Here is a 21,455-nt window from a genome sequence, read left to right as displayed (position 1 = left end):
CGATGCAGCGCTGCCAGCCACTTCACCTCCCAAGCCCCCAGACCCCAGCGCGGCGGCTGCAGCTGCGGTAAGATGGCGGTGGGGAAGAACAAGCAGATCAGCAAGGGGAAAAAGTGTGGCAAGAAGAAGACGTAAGTTCGCTCCCCCGCTGCATTCCGATCTCAGCATTAGATCCGTCACCGGCTCATTTCGTTGTTCATTTGGCTCAGTGTTGATGCGGTGGTGATTATTGTTTTTTTCTGTGCGAGGAGAAGAAGGTAACCGATGGCGCAACCTGAAGCCAGGTGTTGGGTGTGACGGCATGGCCAAACTAACCATGTGCTCTGCTCATGTTCCTACATAAATTACACCGCACAGCCTGCTCCCAAGGTGAGCTCGTGCGCCCCCTTTTGATTGGGGATTTGCTCGAACTGTATCGATGACCTACTGGAGGAATGACCATCTCGCTTTGTTCTCCAATTAGTAGGTTCACTTTGAGGACTGCCAGGGGATCAGCGTGAGCGGCATCATGCTGTAGAACAGCCAGCAGCACCACCTGACGTTTACCCAGAGCTCCAACATCGAGGCCAATTATCTAATGGTGACAAAAATCTCTACCTGATGTTGACTCAGAGCATATAGATAGATATAACAAGGATAATAGACGCTTGCTGGCACAAAATTGGTGCATTCATGCATAATCGATGCTAATCAATTAGCATCTTGTTAATATGATTGAGCAAACACTTCCTCTGTAGATTGTTTCATTTTCTCTGTTGCAGTACAATTTTATGGGTGGAATCACATCTTCTGATAATAAATTTGTTACTCTCCCTAATGATATAGGATTATTTTCTATTTAAAATAAATGACCAAGGGGTTTGTTTCATTTTCTCTGAAGAAAAGCATGACTTCCTCAAAGTCTTCCTATAGATTTTGTTAGTAAAGCATGTTAAATTTAAGCAAGCTGCCACTGACATTAACCTCCACTGTGATTTAGTGTACTCATTAGACCACATCGTGCCATTTGGGGGCTAGACCACGGGATGGCAGTTGTCTACCTTGTGGCCCTCACTTTTTTTTGCTTTTCCAGCTCATAATTCCTTTTAGATTTATTTATTGCACATGTTAAAAGAATTAAATTCTATTTTTCTTATATATCTGTTGAGAAAATCTGTAATTTTGTATCATTTGCCTACTATTTCACACATCGTAATGAGACGCATAGATGTCCAGATGTCTCTGTCCTTATTTTTCTGCTTAGCATAGGTCAAATGTTGGAGTTTTTAGTGCTTATGGGCTTATATAATTTTACGTTATATCGTATCATGCACTCCACTTATTATTGCTGGAATGTTCTGCTTGACTAATCTACCAATTTATATCAGCTGCATACCATTTTGTGGTTGATGTCAAAGTTAGCCTTACTTAGAAGTTGTTATGGTACTGGTGTATAGCAATATATCTACATTGTTTTGTTAGCTGAAGCTAATGTACCTTTTGTTGTTCACAATATCTAGATGAGGAGTCTGTGAGCTATCATTGAATCTTGCAACATTTTCTGTTCTCAATAAGTATTTTCCCCATGTGTAACAACAAAAATATCAACACTACGTAAGCATATAGACAATTTATATATATGAATTAGGCAATAATATTATCATAGATGGGCAATAATTTGGTTCCCAAAAAGCATTTTTCATTTAGACAACTACATCTTTTGTTGGATTTCATGTAGGCAACTTATGCTAAATGAACATGCAAATTATTTATTTTAGTTTAGCAGTTTTTATATTCTAATTTAGCATTCTCATGTGTATATTTCTACAACTGAAATGAACATCTCATCTTGGTACTTGGATTGTCAATTTGCTAATTGTTATCATTAACTTGCTTTATCCCTGGCCATAGTGTATTAGTGCCGGTATCTATTAATGGAAAGAGTTCCAGTTAATGTGATTGTAATATATTTTTTATTTTTCATTCCAAATAGAAGCATGCCATGTGATGTTCACTTCTTATGAATTGGGGCTGCTGACTGTGCTGTCTATATTTCATTAATCAACATACCTTCTTACTTACCAATTGTGTGGTAGTAGACAAATAAACCATCATGCACCTAGTGAGAAATCTTAATTTTTAAATTATGATTGAAGGATCACACCCATCCTGTGACTGTGGATGTTTTATTTTTATGATACTGAGAAGCCATGTGATATGTTTAGGGTGTCAACAAACAACCTTCCTAATCTCTTTTATTTTCCAATTCCCTTTTAGATTAAACTTGCATTCATCCATCTCCTTTTTTATTGAGTCTATTTTTCTGTATGCCTGTTAGTTTTTTGTTCCACATGGCCGTTAGCTTTTTGCATTTCTGCATGGAAGACAGTTTTTGTCTTGTAGTCCTGAAACTAGTTGCATGCATGTTCATAATTAGCATTTTAATAAATTTCAATAGGCATTTAAATACTATCTGACTAGCATTTAAAATGTTCACATGAAGCAGTTTAGAAAAATTTCTACTTTCTATCGATTGTCAATTAGTACATAAGCGTTGCATGCATCTTTTTCCTCAGTAGGCAATAATATGATTCTAGATTAAGCAAAACAATACATTTCAGTAGGCAACACCGTAATTTTGTACTATGAAACAATATGGTTCTTGACAGGCAAAATACTATCCGACTAGCATTTAAAATATTCACATGAAGCAGTTTAGAAATTTTTTTACCTTCTGTCGATTGTCGATTAGTATATAAGCGTTGCATGCATCTTTTTCCTTAGTAGGCAATATTATGATTCTAGATTAAGCAAAACAATAAATTTCAGCAGGCAAACACCATATTTTTTTTAATATAGAACAATATGGTTCTTGATAGGCAAAATAGTGCACTTCATGTTCTAAACATCAGGGAATCCATGTCTAAACATGTCAGTATACACACCGTCATGTTCTACTGAAGCAAATGGCTAAACACTGATTTTTTTTAATTTACTGCCATATACATGATTTCAGATATAGTATTCTTCCAAAGGTGGCAATTCTTGGGAGTCCAAATGTCAATAAATCTGCGTTGTTCAACCATCTTGTTGGGGTACGCCAATCATCATCACTTCAGTGTTGTGTCTGCAATGCTGGTCACCATATAATATTCAAACCTGAATGCAGAGGTTCCTTCAATAAGTTGAATTCTCATGTCTTTCAGAGAAACATGGCTATCATTGTTGATGAACCTAGTATGACAAGAGATCGGTTATGTATATGGACGATCTTATTGGGGTGATTAGGAGATTATGGTTATCGATACTGGTGGGTTAATTGCTTTATCAAAGTCTCAAGCAGGTTTGATAGAAGAACTTGTTGTCACCACTACTACTGCGCGAAAACATGGTGCTGAGGATAAAGCCAAGCTGGGCATGAAGACTTTGCTCAACAGAGGGTGCACATGCTTTAGTTGCTTGCTTGCTTACCGGTGCTGTAGTTGGACGCGAGTTGCACGATAGAGTTGATGCTTGTTCGAGAGTTGGGGGTGAAAATTGCCTTTGTACATATTTTAATTTTCTTGAGTTCTTTCATAAATTTGCTTGATTGGTCTCAAAAAGTTGCTTCATGTAACAATTGAGTTGAATGGTAGTATTAGTCAAGTAGAAATAATGTAACGTGAGCAGATTAGAAGGGGTGGCGGTTGGTGTAATTTTAGTAGAAAATTGCTCGTTATACTATTTTTTGATGTACTGATTGGAGTCACTTCTAAATATGGAAAGAATATATTTTTACTCTATTGAACTTTCCTATTTAAGGGCGGCCGGCCGTACGTTAGCCGGGTCCATAAAAAAATAGGTACGAGACTCCCCTATACCGATTGCCGTAAAAAAAGAAAAATAGAAAGAGTATGGAGGAAAAGGAAAAGAAAAAAGACTTGTGAGTGAGGATAGGTACAGATTAATTGATGTGGAGCTCTCGGACCGTCGGACGTGGAGTAAGGTCATATGCCATTGAATTCCACGAGATGCTCGGTACCGGTTGCGTGTAGGATTAGTTTTCTTATTTGTGTGCGTTCTGAAAGCTCTTATCTTGGTATTTAGCCAGTAAAAGAAAAAATTTCATATTTACAACTGTTCCAAATTATAATTTATTTAACTTTTTATCTCAATTTTGATCATTCGTCTTATTAAAAAAAGATTTGTGCAAACATAGTTAAATTTGAAACAATCTTGAAAAATTTCTATTAATAAAGCAAGCCACAATAAAAAAATAATGTTTTGCATAAATTTAATCTTTAAATAAGAAGAGTGGTCAAACTTAAATAAGAAGTCAAACTAATTACTCCATACTCCCGCCATAGTAATTTAGAATGGAGGGAGTATGACACAGCAAGCCGTTATCATGCAGTGTCTTCGAGATACAAAATTACTTTGGGCAAGAGTCTTGGAATAGGAACCCTGCTATAATAGGGTGTTGACATCAAAATTTTGCAAGAGTAATTTTAGAAGGATGAAGCCGATGGAGAGTCATGGAGAAGGCTGATAGCCTATTCGGTCAATGTTATCAGAGAACCCGGTCAAAGATGACGCAAGCATGGTTAATACGTGGTCAAGGGCTCGGATTGGTTGACGGTTGTGAGGTCAAAGTTAGATCCAATCTGATTGGTTGCGTTGTGATGATAAGTTGAGTTCGATTAGCTAGCTAGATGCGTTTTAGATAGATTCGTTTTCGATTCCAACTGCCAACAATGAATGTCACAGCTCATAGTTTACACCAAACGGCTATTACTTTTTACACAGCTCATAGCTCTTTTTCCTATAGCCACAACTCAACCAAAAGTACCTTTAATATATTCGAAGCAATGTGAGTAGTGCCTCGTGATCAAATTGCCCTCAGCTTAACCTGTGCACCATGCATAGGGTGCATTGCCACCACAGTGTGTGGCGCATGAGCATACGACGGTGCAAGCTCGAACTCAAATCGCTGAAGGATCATGGACAGCGCTATCTTGGCCTCAAGCAGCGCGAAGTTCTGGCCGATGCAGATGCGTGGCCCCCAGCCGAACGGGAGAAACGCGCCTGGGTCCTTGGACGCCTTGGAGATCCCATCGGAGAACCTGTCTGGCTTGAACTCGTGCACGTCGCTCCCCCAAATATCAGGGTCGTGATGGATCATGAGCACGGGCAGCTCAACAATCACACCGGCAGGGTATACGATGCCTCCTAGCTCCATATCCTTGTACGTTCTCCTGGTAACTGCAATGTTCGGTGGGTACAACCGGAGAACTTCGTAAAGGATCATGGTCACCTGCACATCAAGTCACCAATCCAAATCAGCAAGATTTTACACCTCAGGTTGCATAGCATGGTCATTACAGCAAAGAGATCGAGTTGTATGTGAAAGAGTGCTCACAGTTTTGAGGCGGCTCAAGCCCTCAAGGTCAGGCTTGTCTTTCCCAAACAAATAAAGCACCTCCTCTCTTGCACGGTCCTGCCATTCTGGGTGCATGCCCAGCAAGACCATAGTCCATGTGAGCAGTACTGACGTGGTCTCCGTTCCGGCGAAGAAGAATAGCTTGCACTCCTCGATGACATCTTCGATCGTCATGGCCATGCCGGATTGGCCACTCCTGCCTGTCTCTCTCATGCTTGACTCCAGCAACAGGCCCAGTAAGTCATCCTTGGTGCTCTCGCCTTCCCTCATAGCTTGAATTCTTTTCCCAATTAAATCTTGAAGAATTGTTTTGATCTCTTTGTTGTTTCTGTGCATCTTTCGGTTGTTTTCAGTTGGCAAGAGCCTGGAAATGGCAACCCCGAAAAATATTCAGTATAGCTGAAGTAAGAGTGCTAGCGAATTCTCAGTGCAGGCGAAACTGCTAGGTGTGCTAGCAAATTTTCAGTAAGAATTTAGAATCGATCAATGTTTCATATGGCCACCACTGTTAAATGAGTAAATCATACTGATCATCAGCTTTTTTTTGTGTGTGTGGGTAATGAAATTCGACCAGTGCGGACTTACATGTAACCGGGGATGACAATCTTCTGAAAGCTCTTCAGAATTCGCTCAGCTTGCTCAGCCTGTAACTGGAAAATTCTTCTTCCTTGAAGATAGCTGCTGCTGAATGCGGTCCGAGAAATGACATTCTCCCTTCAGGTTCCGCAGCTCCGGCCAAACATCCAGCTCGCACGAACCGTCAGAACCGAGAGAATCTGCCCACCTGCTGACCAGTTCCTCGCAGCATGCAATGAAGGCCGGCAGCATGCGCTGTTCAAACAGAGCAGAAAGTCACACGCATCCCAAATCAACCATATACATACGCTCGTCAGTAGTAAATATCTTAATTACAAATGAAACTTATACAAGAAAAAACTGCGAAATTTGTACTACCTTCGTTCCAAAATATAACAAACTTTTTGCCTTCTCAAAGTCAAACATTTTCATTTTTGACCTTAGAAGGGCGTACCTTGAGCTTCTCCATATGGAATCCGGGGTTGAGGATCCTCCTGTGTTTGGCCCATTTCTCGCCGTCCTGATTCGCTAGGCCGTCGGTCATCAGCTTGAACTTGAGCTTCTCGAAGTGGCCGAACTTATTCGACAGCACGTCCTTGGCGACATCTGGGTCGACGATGGTGACCTTGGGGATCCGACCGAACCAGGACATGCTCGTCTTGCCGTGCTCCCGGATGTTGTTGCAGAGGAACGGTGCCACGCGGGGCGCGATGTCGTGGCACCGCAGCGGCAAGGGCCTGGACCACGCCTCCTGGTTCATCCGGGCGATATCCTTGAGGTCGCCGGTGAGGAAGCGGTAGGACGTGCCGCGGAGGCCCTGCGCGCGCAGGGCCCGCTCCAGCCGCCGAGGCTGCCACCACAGCCGGTCCAGCAACTGGCCGGCCGCCCATAGGAGCACGAGGCCAAGGAGACCGCCAGCCAGGAGGCTCCATGGCACTGACGCCGCAGCTGCAAACGCGGACCCAACAACCATTGCTCTCTGGTGAAGCGGGAGACGAAAGAGCTAGTGATGCAAGTGAACTTTTTTTAATTTTTATCGTGATACAAGTGAACTTTGACTTGGAATCGGTGTGTAGAGTAGACGTGTAGCACGGCATCCGGCCTCACGCTAAATAGAGGCGCAAGCTTTGGATAAGTACTCCCCTCATTCTAAATTAAGTTGTTTAAATTTCTCTAGATATATCATGTTTCATATGTATATCTAGACATAGAGTGTATTAAATGCATGTCAAACATTATTTGTATAGAAAAGTTAAAATAACCTAACAAGCATTCTGGTCAACCATGGCTATGGGGTGGACCAAAAACTTGGTGCCAATGATATTCCTAGGAGAGTCTTAGTTATCAATTTGGTGGGTACGAAACGACAACCACCATGTGAGTATCGCGGCAAAGCCCTTGCAGCTTCGTTCCTTTTGTTTGTTTCTGTTGCTAGCAGCTAGCTATGACCTTTTTTTAGAAGTAAGCACAGCCAAAGTAAATGTACTTTTGTGTGCTAGTTAGTATTTGTAGGAGACAACCAGTGAAAAAGGTCACGCCTGCGCACCGAGGTCACGTTTAAGCACGAGCTTGCAATTGTAGTGCGATATTTTTTCCTAAATTACAATTCTCTTTCAATTAACTTTTGTTGTAACTTTTTTTTCTAATTTTGACTAAATTTATAGAAAAGTCTTCAACACTACTACGAAAAATCCTGATTTTTAGGGGCGACTAAAAACGTATTTGCATGGTGAGTGCAGTATCCACCTCTAGTTATTGCAGCTAAAAATAGATTTGCAGGAGTGGGTAACATGTCGGCCCCTCCAAATGCATTTGTAGGGACGGGCGAGGGCATGAACCGTCCCTACAAATCACTTTTTTAGAGTATAAAAAATTATAAAAAAACTCAAAAAAAAAACAAAATAAGAAAAAGAACCAAGCTAACTGGCCACCACTACAAGCTCCTCTTATGCCAAGCTATAATTTTTTATGAAATATGCATACTTGAGTAAACTGTTGTTCGAGTCTAGCCTCACGTGTACCCTACTCTCCACCACTCTACACAGTCACTTATAATTTTACGAGATATGCTATTTTTTATATTAACTCTAAAATCGATTTGTGGAGGCTGGTGATCTTCACCCACCCATATAAATCATTTTAGGAGCGACCGACGCAATCACCCGCCTCTAATTTTTTTATATTTTATTTTTATATACATTTAAATCTTTAAATATAGCAAAAAAAATAAAAAAATGTGAAATTTCTATGCTATGGCTATTGTGAACTACAGACAAAGAAAAAATATTTCAAATATATTTCGGTGTATATAAAGGTTAAGATTATGAAAACTTGAAAATATAACTTGAGTTGTAGGAGATACCATATAATAATAGCCATATGTAGAACAAAACAAGTAAATAGTTTTGTAATCCTTAATAGTCTTAAATGAATAATGTATAAAATATAAAATTTTATATCTTACCACTACAACTTTGACATGGAACTACTGTACATCTGAGATTATTCGAAAACAAATCAAAACTTGTAGATTTTGAAACTAGAGAACCTATAATAATTTTTTGAACTACTAACTGACTTTAAATAAAAAGGTTATCAACTACAAATTTTAGAGTTTGATAGATCTCGTCAAGCTCTGCAAAACTTTATAGTTGATAACTTTTCATTTAAGGTCGGTTAATAGTTCAAAAAATTATTATAAGTTCTCTAGTATCAAAATGTATAAGTTTTAATTTGTTTTCAAATAACCACGGATGTAGAGTAGTTTCATATCAAAGTTGTAGTGGTAAGATTTATACATTATTCATTTAAGACTGTTTAGGATTACGAGACCATTTACTAGTTTTGTCCTACATATGGCTATTACGATATAGTATCTCATACAACTTAAGTCATATTTTCACGTTTTTATATTCTTGAACTTTATATACACTCAAATATATTTGGAATATTTTTTCTGTATCTATAGTTCACAATAGCAATAGTGTAGAAGTTTCACTTTTTCATTTGTTCTGCTATATTTAAAGATTTAAATAAATTTTAAGAATAAAAAAAAATTTAGAGGCGGTTGATGGTGTAGGCGGCCTTTGGAAATGGATTTATAGGGGCCGGTGATGATCACTGCCCCTACAAATCGATTTCAGAGTTAATATAAAGGAATAGCATATCTCGTAGAACCATCAATAATTGTATTGTGTGGTGGAGAGGAGTGTACGCACCAGACTAGATTCGAATCTTGATTTACGAAAGTGTGCCTATTTCATAAAAATGTTATTCATTGGTAGTAGAGGAACTTGTGGTGGTGGCTGGTTAGCTAGGTTATTTTCCTTTTTTTTGAGTTTTTTCTTTTTTTATTTTCTAAAAAGTGATTTGTAGAGGCGGATCATACCCTCGTCCATGCCTACAAATGCATTTGGAGGGGCCGGCACATTACACAACCATGCAAATCGATTTTTAGCTGCCAGAACTATGGGCGGGTACTGCACCCATCCTAAAAATATGGTTTTAACCACTCCTGCGGATTTTTCGTAGTAGTGTGGAGGACATTTTTGAAAATTTAGTTAAAACTAGAAAAATCTAAGTTATAGTAAATTTAATTGAAAGAGAAGTGTAATTTAATAAAAAAAAGTATTGCACTACGGTTGCAAGCTTGTGCTTAAACATAACCTCGGTGCGCCGATGTGATCTTTTTCACTGTTCTGTTAGCCAATCAGACAATAGTTTTTTCTCTCACACCAAATCAACACTGGCTACCAGCCACTAGCCAGCTAGCAGTACTCTCATAATAAATCAGCACCAGCTACCGGTCACAGCCCACAGCCAAGCGAACAGAGTGGAGAAATCATTGCTAGCTGCTAGCAACAGAAACAAACAAAACTAAGCTGCAAGGAAGCAATGTTGCCGCGATACTCACATGCTTGTTGTCGTTTCGTCCTCACCAAATCGATCCTAAGACTCTCCTAGGAATATTTTGGGCCCCAAGTTTTTGGCCCATCCCATAGCCATCGTTGTCCAGGATGCTTGTTAGTTTATTTTAACTTTTCTTTATAAATAATATTTAATATGCATTTAATAAACATGCACACTCTATGTATGGATACATATGAAAGATTATATATTAGAGAAATTTAATCAGAACGAGAGGAGTATTCATCCAAAGCTTGCGCCTATATTTAGCGTGAGGCCGGATGCCGTGCTACACGTCTACTCTACACATCGATTCCCAGTCAAAGTTCACTTGCATCACTACCTCGTCTCCCATTTCACCCTGAAGAAGTGAAGAGCAATATGGTCCTTCGGGCCACGTTTGCAGCTGCGGCGTCAGTGCCATGGAGCCTCCTGGCCGGCGGTCTCCTTGGCGTCGTGCTCTTGTGGGCGGCCGGCTGGTTGCTGGACCGGCTGTGGTGGCAGCCTCGGCGGCTGGAGCGGGCGCTGCGCGCGCAGGGCCTCTGCGGCACGTCCTACCGCTTCCTCACCGGCGACCTCAAGGACTTCGCCCGGATGAACCAGGAGGCGTGGTCCAGGCCCTTGCCGCTGCGGTGCCACGACATCGTGCCCCGCGTGGCACCGTTCTTCTGCAACAACATCCGGGAGCACGGCAAGACGAACATGTCCTGGTTCGGTCCCATCCCCAAGGTCACCATCGTCGACCCAGACCTCGCCAAGGACGTGCTGTCCAATAAGTTCGGCCACTTCGAGAAGCTCAAGTTCAGGGCGCTGTTCAAGCTGATAACCGACGGCTTATTGAATCAGGACGGCGAGAAATGGGCCAAGCACAGGAGGATCCTCAACCCCGGATTCCATCTGGAGAAGCTCAATGTACGCGCTTCTTTTTTGTAATCAGTACTAATTTCGCAGTTTTATTCTTGTATAAGTTTAGTTTGTAATTTATATAATTTATATATTTACTACTGTCGAGTGTATGTATGGGTGATTTGGGATGCGTGTGACCCCTCTGCTCTGTTTGAACCAAGGTTTAAAATAACCGGCTATATCCACCGATATATCCGGATATATCTGCTGGGAAGGGCTGGGGATAAGATATTCCCCATTTAGCGCTAAACGAAGAGAACCGCTAATATCCGCTATTAGCCCGATAAATTGGCCAAATGACACTGCCAATAGCGCTAAACTCAGCTTTGTCTCTCCTCCTGGGCCGAAATTGGGAGGCCCAACAGGCAGACTACAACGACACATATATAAACCAGGAACCGCAGTCTCTTCTAGAAACCCTATCCCCTCTTCTACTCCAAGTCTCCGAGAGAAATGGCAGCGGCGGCGACCGCGCCGACGCCCTATTCTTGGCTTCCTCTGCTCCTCTCCCTCGAGTAGACCAGTGGCAAGCAGTGCGGCAGTGGATCTTGTACTCTCCGCCTCTTCCTCCAGTAGGCCAGTTGCTGCAGCAGCAACCGGCAAGTACCCCACGGCTCCCTCCACCTGCTTGACGGCGACCTCGACGACCTAGTAGTCTAGCACTTGAAGCTTGAAAGCCATGTCTCAATCTCACCTCCTTGATGACAGATGCATGGACAGATAGGAAGGGAAGGGGAGTAATGAACCTAGTTGTGCACAGTGCACATGGTGTCTGTTTCTTGGATTCTGTGGACTGCTCGGCTGTAAAGAAAAATGGCAAATATATCTTTGACCTTGTGGACAAATGCATCCAAGAGTTAGGGGAGGAAAATGTTGTGCAGGTGGTAACTGACAATGCAAGTGTCAATACAGCAGCAGCAAGCCTATTGGCATCAAAAAGGCCCTCCATTTTTTGGAATGGATGTGCTGCTCATTGCCTAGATCTCATGCTAGAAGACCTTGGGAAGCTCAAACCTGTTGAAGAAACAATTTCTAGTGCAAAACAAGTGACCACATTCCTGTATGCTCATACACGGGTGTTGGATTTAATGAGGGAATATCTGGGCAAAGACTTGGTTCGCTCTGGGGTTACTCGATTCGCCACTGCTTATTTGAATCTGAAAAGTTTGCAAGACAACAAGAAAGATATAGCAAGACTATTTAGATCAGATCAGCTCAATGAGTTGAGTTACTTGAAGAAGGCAAAGGGGAAGAAAGCTGACAAAATTGTGAAATCTGAAGGATTTTGGAAAAATGTTGACATGGCTGTTAATTTCTTTGAGCCATTGGCCAATGTGCTTAGGAGAATGGATAGTGATGTACCTGCTATGGGTTTCTTCCATGGATATATGCTTGAGGCTAAGAAAGAAATTGCTACGAGGTTTGACAATAATGAAAGTAGATTCATGGTTGCTTGGGAGATAATTGACAAAAGGTGGGACAGCAAGCTTAAGACTCCTTTGCACTTGGCTGGGTACTATTTAAATCCCTACTATTATTACCCAAACAAGTCAAACATTGAGCTTGATGGTTCATTTAGAGCAGCTGTAATTGCTTGCATTACTAAGATGGTTGCTGATGAAGAAACTCAAGATAGCATAATTGAAGAGCTCAATGCATACCAGGAGCAGCAGGGAGCTCAATGAGTTCATTACTGGGGTTGCTCCAACAAATGCAGATCAAGAGGAGGAGCATGATGCTGCACAAGATGGAGCATCACAAGAACCATCAATGGCCCAGGCACAAGTCCTAACCAAAAGAAAGAGGTCTAGGCAGCCAAGAAAAAAGAAACTCAGGAGCCTTCATTCTATTATATCTGGAAATTTAGAGCCTACAGTCTCTGCTTCATCTTCAGATTCTGATGATTCCATGCAGATTGAATCTTCTGATTCGGCTCCTGGAGATGATGAGTAGAAGTAGACACATTACCAGTTTATGCCTTCATGGTTTGCCATTTTATTTTGCGTCTCAATGTTTGTGCCTGTGAGGCATTGGCTGAATGCTGAATGCATTGCAACTACTGCTGTGCTGAACTTATTTGAACACTAGAACTTTTAGTTTCGTCTCATCTATGCTATTGCACTACTGAACATTGTGTTTGCTTGGAAACTCTGTATGAAGGTATGCCATATTCATGATCCTAATCCCTTGTTTATTAGCATATGTAATTATGTATACATCACTGATTCATGGCGTGAGTTTAGTGTTTACTGAAAACCGCTAAATCATTTAGCTGGCCGATATATCCAGCTATATCCTTTATAGCTGCTGGAAAACCTTGCCGATAAACACAATATCCGGTTATTTTAAACATTGGTTTGAACAGCGCATGCTGCCGGCCTTCACTGCATGCTGCGAGGAACTGGTCAGCAGGTGGGCAGATTCTCTCGGTTCTGACGGTTCGTGCGAGCTGGATGTTTGGCCGGAGCTGCAGAACCTGTCCGGAGATGTTATTTCTGGGACCGCATTCAGCAGCAGCTATCTTCAAGGAAGAAGAATTTTCCAGTTACAGGCTGAGCATTGAGCAAGCTGAGCGTGTTATGAAGAGCTTTCAGAAGATTGTCATTCCCGGTTACATGTATGTAAGGCCATGTTTAGTTCTCAAAAATTTTCAAGATTCCTCGTCACATCAAATTTTTTAACACATGAATAGAGCATTACATATAGTTTAAAAAAATAACTAATTGTATAGTTTAGCTGTAAATAATAAGATAAATCTTTTGAGCCGAATTAGTCTATGATTGGACACTAATTACTAAATAAAAACGAAAATGCTACAGTAGCCGAACTCAAAAAATTTCGCGAACTAAACACGCCCTAAGTTAGCACTGGTCGAATCTAATTACCCCACAGCAAAAAGAAGCTGATGCTGACTAGGATTTACAAATTTAACAGTGGTTGCGATTTGAAACATTGATTGATCCTATATTCTTACTGAAAATTCTTACTTCGGCTATACTGAATATGTTTCGGGGTTGCCATTTCCAGGCTCTTGCCAACTGAAAACAACCGAAAGATGCACAGAAACAACAAAGAGATCAAAACAATTCTTCGAGATATAATTGGGAAAAGAATTCAAGCTATGAGGGAAGGCGAGAGCACAAAGGATGACTTACTGGGCCTGTTACTGGAGTCAAGCATGAGAGAGACAGGCACCAGTGGCCAGTCCGGCATGGCCATGACGATCGAAGATGTCATCGAAGAGTGCAAGCTATTCTACTTCGCCGGAATGGAAACCACGTCAGTGCTGCTCACATGGACAATCGTCGTGCTGGGCATGCACCCAGAATGGCAGGACCGTGCAAGAGAGGAGGTGCTTTCTTTGTTTGGGAAAAACAAGCCTGACCTTGAGGGCTTTAGCCGCCTCAAAACTGTGAGCGCTCTTTCACAGACAGCTCGATCTCTTTGCAGAACCTTGCTGATTTGGGTTGATCACTTGATGTGCAGGTGACCATGACTCTTTATGAGGTTCTCCGGTTGTACCCACCGGCCATTGCATTTACCAGGAGAACGTATAAGGAGATGGAGATAGAAGGCATCATATCGTATACCCTGCCGGTGTGATTGTTGAGCTGCCCGTGCTCATGATCCATCACTGCCCTGATATTTGGGGGAGCGACGTGCACGAGTTCAAGCCGGACAGGTTCTCCGAGGGGATCTCCAAGGCATCCAAGGACCCTGGCGCGTTTCTCCCGTTCGGCTGGGGGCCACGCATCTGCATCGGTCAGAACTTCGCGCTCCTTGAGGCTAAGATAGCGCTGTGCATGATCCTTCAGCGATATGAGTTCGAGCTGGCAGCATCATATACTCATGCACCGTAAAGTATACCGTGATAACATTACATCCTATGCACGGTGCGTAAATTAAGCTCAAACCAATATGATCATGTGCCGCCCTCAGCATAGGTCACACGGTAACCAAAGTGACGGAGTGCTTTTTGCCGGACACTCGGTAAAACTTTTGCCGAGTGCTGGGGAGGCTCTCGGCAAAAAAAAAGAGAGGTAGGGGACAGCCAACTGACGGTGACGGAATCTTTGTTGAGTGCTATGACAACAAAATACTCGGCAAAGCCTGCCCCTTTGCCGAAGCCCTGCCTGCCCCTTTGCTGAGTGTCATGGTAAAAACACGCATCAAAATAGCCAGTTTCCAATAGTGATGGTGTTCATAATAAATGGTCTTAGCTTGTTTGTGTGGATATAACATAGAAATCAAATAGACCTTTTCCGCGTTGATGTTGGAAATAAATTAATTTCAATGAGCTTTTGCGCTTCCATGTATCATTGGTCATTTATAAGTTCATTATGTTCTTTTACTCATTAAACATTTGGATCTATAAATCTTTTTATAAAGTATATATTGCTGGATTGTAAATTACTACATTATTAGTATGGCAAAATGTGTTTAGGCCATTGCTAGATGAAGAGATCATGTTGATATTACCACTCGTACACACGTGGTTGAGTATTGTCCATGATTCAGAATTATTGAGTATCAAATGATTCAGAATTATTGAGTATCAAGTTATCTGTTGCAAACTGAACTACTCACGACATAACAATTGACAGCCCTATGGCTTTTCGAGTTATATTACGGAGCGAGAGTCGGAGTTGGAGTTCACTATTTTTTTCTAGGGGTCCTTTTTTAAACAAAATCTTATCATGCATGTAACTTAGGACCTCATGATAGTGTTGTCTCCTAAACTAGGGCCTCCAAGATTGATCAACTATTGTTGAGCCACATCACCCTGATTGAGAAACCAAGTTGACAAGATTCTTGGTTTGATTGTGGTGAGTAATTGGACTAACGATGAAATGGATTTGAAGACTTTCGAGATTGCATGAAGTTCTTGTGTCTATACTTGACTCTTTGGTCGTGTTTAGCCTTTGCCCTTTCCTTGGGAACCGAGAGTTTTTTTTGTAGAGCTTTCATGATCCGTTGTCATGTCAAGTGACCTTGTGTTTTGCTTTTATTTGGCTATTGGTCATTTGACTGAGTTCTATTTTGCTTTCAAATCATCTTTTTGTTTTGGTTGTCAATGTACTCATCAAGAGGGGAGATTGAGAAGATCAAGTTGAAATGTGCCTTGGTTTGTAGTTGTTATGAGTGATTGACTAGATGATTCGAGGCTTTTTCGAGTTAGTTCATATTTCCTATGTGCTTAATTGTGTTACTGACTAACAGGAGGTTTTGTGTTGTGTGCGTTGTGTTGTGGTGTGTGTAGTACAATGTATTTATGTGTTGTGTTGGCTCGTTATGTGCAGGAGTAGATATGACATGATGGTCAACAGTATTGCGATGAAGGTCAAGTGAAAGATTCATGCCGATGGACCAAGGGAAGTGAATGATGAACATAAGTGGGCTTAGACTGAAGGACTCGAGACTCCGAATAGAGTCGAGCGATCCACGTGGTGCACGGAAGAGCAAGAGTACATGGATGTGATGAAGACAGCGTCAGTCGAGTCAAGCGGGGTGAAAGCATCAAAGGCTTGGCGGAGGCCGAACATATGTCAACATCGGGTTGCGTGGCGTCCATGTGAAGATGGACGATTTGGGTGGTTTGGGCCTCAAAACCACCATGCAGGAAGTTTTGCTGGTTTGGACCTCAAACTCTGGGGCATGTCCGGTGTGGCGGGATGGCAGTGATGGAGGGCATATGGTGCCATCACGAAGCTTGCATCGAGTCAAAGCAAAGTTGTGAAGGCAACGTGTCCATCCAACGCTCCGATAAAAAGTTGGACAATTTTATTCCTAAGGGGTATTTGTGTTATGTTCTTCATGTAATGGTGTTTTGGTCATTTGTCAAGCGGCCATACATAGAGAGTGGGTTGGTTTGTAAACCTTCTCTTTGGTGGAGGTCCTCTATTTGTGCTTGAGAGAGATTTGGTTAGGGTTTGAGTGAGTGAGAGAGGAGTGGCTCTTTTATTTGAGCCTTTTCCATTCTAGCTTTGATTAGGTCTAGAAGTGGCTTGCAACCAGAAATCTTGAGGTAATCCAAGTGTCAAATTCATGCAAGATTGTTCTCCTCCTAGATCTTGAATTTGTTACTTTTCCTATTTTCGGAGCTATTTTTGAGTGATTTTTTTTATCTCGCAATTCGTGGGGTTTTGGTATGATTTTCTTGGGGCAAATCGAAGCTAGGACAGTGTACAACATCATCTAGGGTGATCCGTTTTGCAAATCCTTCCACGAGCTCATCGGATCTAGATTCTTTCCAAACATCAAGTTCATGCGTTCTTGATTGGAATCCACAAAATTCATGGTGAAATCTTGATGTTTTTGATGAGATCTTCTGCGCAAAGATTTACCATGTTATTGCAAAGCTTTGGTTAAAGTGTCATGTGATTTGGAGTTCATTTGAAGAAAAGTATGGGTCACTTAAATCCCAAATAGATGATGATTTATTTCTCATTATACAATCCGTGTTTTGAGTTGAGGTTTGGATCTTGAATTGTATAGTAGATGACATCAATGTTGTGTAGTTCATGAGTAATCTTATTTCTACTATTTGCTAATCTAGTCTACTGCTTGTGTTTGGACTTGTATTAGGGTGTTGTGGCATTCCTTTCCACTCTGGCACATGCTCCCAATGCTGGTTTTACAGTCGCCCGCACCCAGGCGAATTAACGGTCGACTAACCAACCTGGTGGGTCCCACACCCACATTATTTTATATCTTCCCTCCAGACCATCTCTCTCTTCTCTTCTCTTCCCTCTTCCCTCTTCTCTTTTTTTCTCTAGATCCGACTGCGGGGGAGCTCCGCCCCCAGGGTGAACGACGCGACGATCGAGGGAGTGGCGCGGCGAGCCAAAGGCAGCGGCAGGGAGCGGATGCGAGACGGGCAGCATGGTAGGGCTGGTGGCGGGAAGGCGGCACGGCGGGCTGGTGGTGGCACAGCGGCGAGGTCCCTATGTAAGGCTTGTTTTCTTTATTTATTTTTTATGCAAAAAAATTTTAAAATTTTTTTTACTCAACCTTTTTTATTTTGCATGCAAAAATTTTTTACCCAAATTTTTTATTTTGGATGCAAAAAAAATTTCTTCAATTGTTTTCTCAAAACTTGCTCTTTCAATTTTTTTGTCATCAAATTTTTTCCTTTTTTGAAAAGTTTATCTGAAAATTTTTTATCAAAAAAATTACTAAATCAGGAAACATTAACCTTTGTCAGAGAATCGTCCAGATGGACTGAAACTCACGGGCGACCGTAAATTAGAAACCCCGCACATTCTTCGGCATAGTGCGTTGGTTGTAAACTTTTTTCTGCTTAATACAAAGACACGCAACTCTCCTGTGCATGCGTATTTCAGAAAAAAAAATATTTTTTTATTTTACAGTTGTACACCATGTGTCCATGTGCACATTTTGGTTGACATTGCTAGCAAAAAAACGTGGTAATAATTCATTATTGGCTCGGTCTATATTTCGACGAGGAGGTTTACAGCAGGCATTTATCTGCTCTGCCGTTTATTTCCACCTCAAAGTTCAGATACACAAAACTCCCTACTACTCATACAAGTTTTTGCACTATGGCATACTGAAGCAACGATCAGATCTTCTTGACTATAATCGGAGCGCCGTGCTGAGGATGCAGCGTGATGACGGTGTACGGCGCATGCGTGTAGGAAGGCGACAGTTGGAACTCAAACCGCTGGAGGATCATGCTCAGGGCCATCTTGGCCTCGAGCAGCGCGAAGTTCTGGCCGATGCAGATCCTCGGCCCCCACCCGAACGGGAAGAACGCCGGCTGCTCGTCCTTGGTCGCCTTCGAGATGCCCTCGGCGAACCTCTCCGGCCTGAACTCACGCGCGTCCTTCCCCCACACGTAGGGGTTGTGGTGAACCACGATGATGGGAAGCTCGAGCACCACCCCTGCGGGGTACGTGACGCCACCGATCCGCATGTCTTTGAATGTCCTCCGGTTCAGCGTGACCGCCGGCGGGTACAGCCTCAGCACCTCGTACAGTATCATCGTCACCTGGATAACAAAAGAGAATATAATCATCGTTAGCAGTTGATCTGGGTTTGAGGCAAACATGAATGTTCTGCGAATTTGTTGTGTTTTCGTGAACTTATATATTCGTAGAGGATCGGAATTTGAAAACAAAACTTGCCGTTTTGAGTCGACTGAGGCCGTCGAAACTGGGCCTGTCGTCCCTGCCGAACACGCTGTGGACCTCCTCCCTGGCGCGGTCCTGCCACTCGGGGTGCATGCTGAGGACGACGAGCGTCCAGGTGAGCAGCACCGACGTGGTCTCCATCCCGGCGAAGTAGAAGAGCTTGCACTCCTCGATCACGTCCTCGGTGCTCATCCTCAGGCTGCCTGTCCCGCTGTCCATGTTGGACTGCAGCAGCAGGCCGAGCAGGTCGTTGCCGCTGGCCTCGCCCTTCTCGATGGCGCGCTCCCTCTTCTCGATCATGCCTCTCAGGATCCCTTCGATCTCCCCGTTGATCTGCTTCATCCTCCGGTTGTTCTGTGTCGGCAAGAACCTGCGTGCAGTGCAGAGGGTATGTACATGTAACTAATAATAAAGCAATGGTACGACCTTTGAAGGACCTGCCAGGGATGTATTGTAGGAGCTCAGATGAGAAGGTGCGAGCTTACAGGAAGCCTGGGATGTAGATGTACTGGAAGGCCTTGACGAGTCGCTCCGCTTGCTCTCCCTGAAGCTGGAAGATCCTCCGCCCTTCCATGAAGCTGCTGCCGAACGCCGTGCGGGAGATCACGTCTCCGGTGAGGTTCTGAAACTCCGGCCAGACATCCACTTCGTACGATTCGTCAGAAGCATCAGAGAGTTTACTCTCCCAGCGATCTATCAGCTCGGTGCAGCACGTCGAGAACGCCGGCATCATGCGCTGAGAAATACAACTTCAGTAATTAGGCACACATGCTTGAGGCTGTGCAGAGTTGAAGACAGTTAGAGCAGCACCTTGAGCTTTTCCACGTGGAACGCTGGGTTCAGGATCCTTCTGTGTTTTGCCCATTTCTCGCCCTCGTGACTCGCAAGCCCATAGGCGAGCAACTTCCCCAGACGCTTGTTACTGAACTTCTGGAAGTGACCGAACTTGTTTGATAGGATGTCTCTGACTTGCTCTGCCTCCGTGATGATCACCCTGGGGATTGGTCCAAACCAGGTGATGCAAATACTGCCTGCAGTTCAGCGTTTATGCCGTTAAATAAAGCTACAAACATGTTAATTCACGCGAAATGAATCTTGTACAACCGGATTACAATCCTTTGCTCATTTTTTTTCAAAATTTATTTTAGAAATTCAACTCAATCATTAGTATTTATTGAACTTCCTATTGCGTCGGGAAATTGAGAAATTCAGGGAAATGAGCATGACCGCTGGCCCTCTGCTCCTCAACTTGTGTGTAGTAACACAGGGAGATAGCAACATGTCGGTTTTGTGGACCCTGAGGAAAAAGCAAAGTTGCTATCCAGTGGCCAATAATTCGCAACAGCAGTCAAGCAACGTCAACCTTAGAAATCAAGTGGGAAGCAAGTTTATTCAGCCTTGTTCGGTCATATAGGATTTATTCTCTGTCAGAAGTAATATATATAAAAAGAGACTCATGATAGGTACGGTAATGGATCAGACTTTATTCCATGCCGGAAATTTTGCAACAAAATAGATTTATAATAGGTACAACAAGAGACCGGTTTAATTCTACACCTCTCGAGTCATTTATTGATTCCTGGTCTTTTGTTGTACATATATGAATCTATTTTGTTGCAATCCCTATCTAGAATAAATATCAGTACTTTATTATACCTATCATAAATCTTTTGTTATAATTATTATTTCTGATATGAAATAAATCTCATATATCCGGACAAGGGCTCAACGGCTTCGATAGTTATCCAAGCAACGAGAACCGTCTAAATGATTCTCTGCTATGTGCTGATGGACGTGAGCAATTGATGGACGACGACGTGGACAAACCATCTAGAAGATAACGAGAGGGATCGATATGGACTTTTTGGACGTACGTACCATGCTCCTTGACGGTGTTGAGGAGGTGCGGCGCGATGCGGGGGACGATGTCATGGCACAGCGGCATGGGCCTGGACCGCGCCTCCTCGTTGAGCCGGGCGTTCTCCTTGAGGTCGCCGGCCGGGAAGCGGTACTCCGTGCCGCCGAGCCCCTGCGCCCGGAGCGCCCGGTCCAGCCGCCGCGGCCGCAGCCAGCATCTCTCCGCGGCCCGGTAGGCCGCCCAGACGGCGAGCAGGGCGAGGAGGCCCTGGAGCAGCAGGCTCCACGGCGATGCTGGCGAAGAAGCCGCTGCTGCTACGACGGCGTCCTCCATGGCTTCAATCCCTTTTCTAGCTAGTGATACGCTGCGGTGACCACGAGTCCGCAGCTGTAGTGTAGTGAGGCGGCCAGCGCCCAGCCCTACCTTCATCATTAAGTAGTGGCAGGCCGTACCTTGAACCTCCTACCGGCACGGGCCGGTGATTGGAGCGCTGCATTGGCATCACATGTTTTTTTCTACCTTTTTTCTAGAAAAAACTCTGTAGCTGATGTGGTTGCCTTAAGTTTTCTTGGTGGCCACCCTTCAAAAAAAAAGTTTTCTTGGTGGCCACCCTTCAAAAAAAAAAGTTTTCTTGTTGGCCACGGCTGGTTAGTGGAAC

General features: G+C 43.0%; 1 protein-coding gene and 2 pseudogenes across 1 annotated transcript; 1 reads left to right on the top strand and 2 right to left on the bottom strand.

The window, feature by feature from the left end:
- Nucleotides 1-4,713: 4,713 nt before the first annotated feature.
- On the bottom strand, nt 4,714-6,947 carry LOC120674229 (annotated as a pseudogene).
- Nucleotides 6,948-10,261: 3,314 nt separating this feature from the next.
- Nucleotides 10,262-14,708, top strand: LOC120671971 (annotated as a pseudogene).
- A 3,420-nt stretch (nt 14,709-18,128) lies between these two features.
- On the bottom strand, nt 18,129-21,218 carry LOC120674351 (cytochrome P450 72A13-like). The gene is made up of 5 exons (XM_039955524.1): nt 20,818-21,218; nt 19,750-19,970; nt 19,425-19,675; nt 18,934-19,309; nt 18,129-18,797 (listed from the first exon to the last, which is right to left on the bottom strand). Exons 1-5 carry the CDS (start codon nt 21,128-21,130, stop codon nt 18,369-18,371), a joined length of 1,590 nt encoding a protein of 529 aa, XP_039811458.1. The 5' UTR covers nt 21,131-21,218; the 3' UTR covers nt 18,129-18,368.
- Nucleotides 21,219-21,455: the final 237 nt, after the last annotated feature.

Source organism: Panicum virgatum, chromosome 5N (genome assembly GCF_016808335.1).
Source record: "Panicum virgatum strain AP13 chromosome 5N, P.virgatum_v5, whole genome shotgun sequence".
In the NCBI taxonomy this organism is placed as follows: Eukaryota; Viridiplantae; Streptophyta; class Magnoliopsida; order Poales; family Poaceae; genus Panicum; species Panicum virgatum.
This window is presented reverse-complemented; position numbering and strand designations above follow the sequence as displayed.

What these genes read in the sequence shown, in the direction of transcription:
- LOC120674351 (XM_039955524.1), bottom strand. Translation starts at nt 21,130, where the DNA reads ATGGAGGACGCCGTCGTAGCAGCAGCGGCTTCTTCGCCAGCATCGCCG. An exon ending in ATCTACATCCCAGGCTTCCT is followed by an intron (nt 19,310 to 19,424) that starts GTAAGCTCGCAC and finishes CACTGCACGCAG; the next exon opens with GTTCTTGCCGACACAGAACA. An exon ending in GCCTCAGTCGACTCAAAACG is followed by an intron (nt 18,798 to 18,933) that starts GCAAGTTTTGTT and finishes TTTGTTATCCAG; the next exon opens with GTGACGATGATACTGTACGA.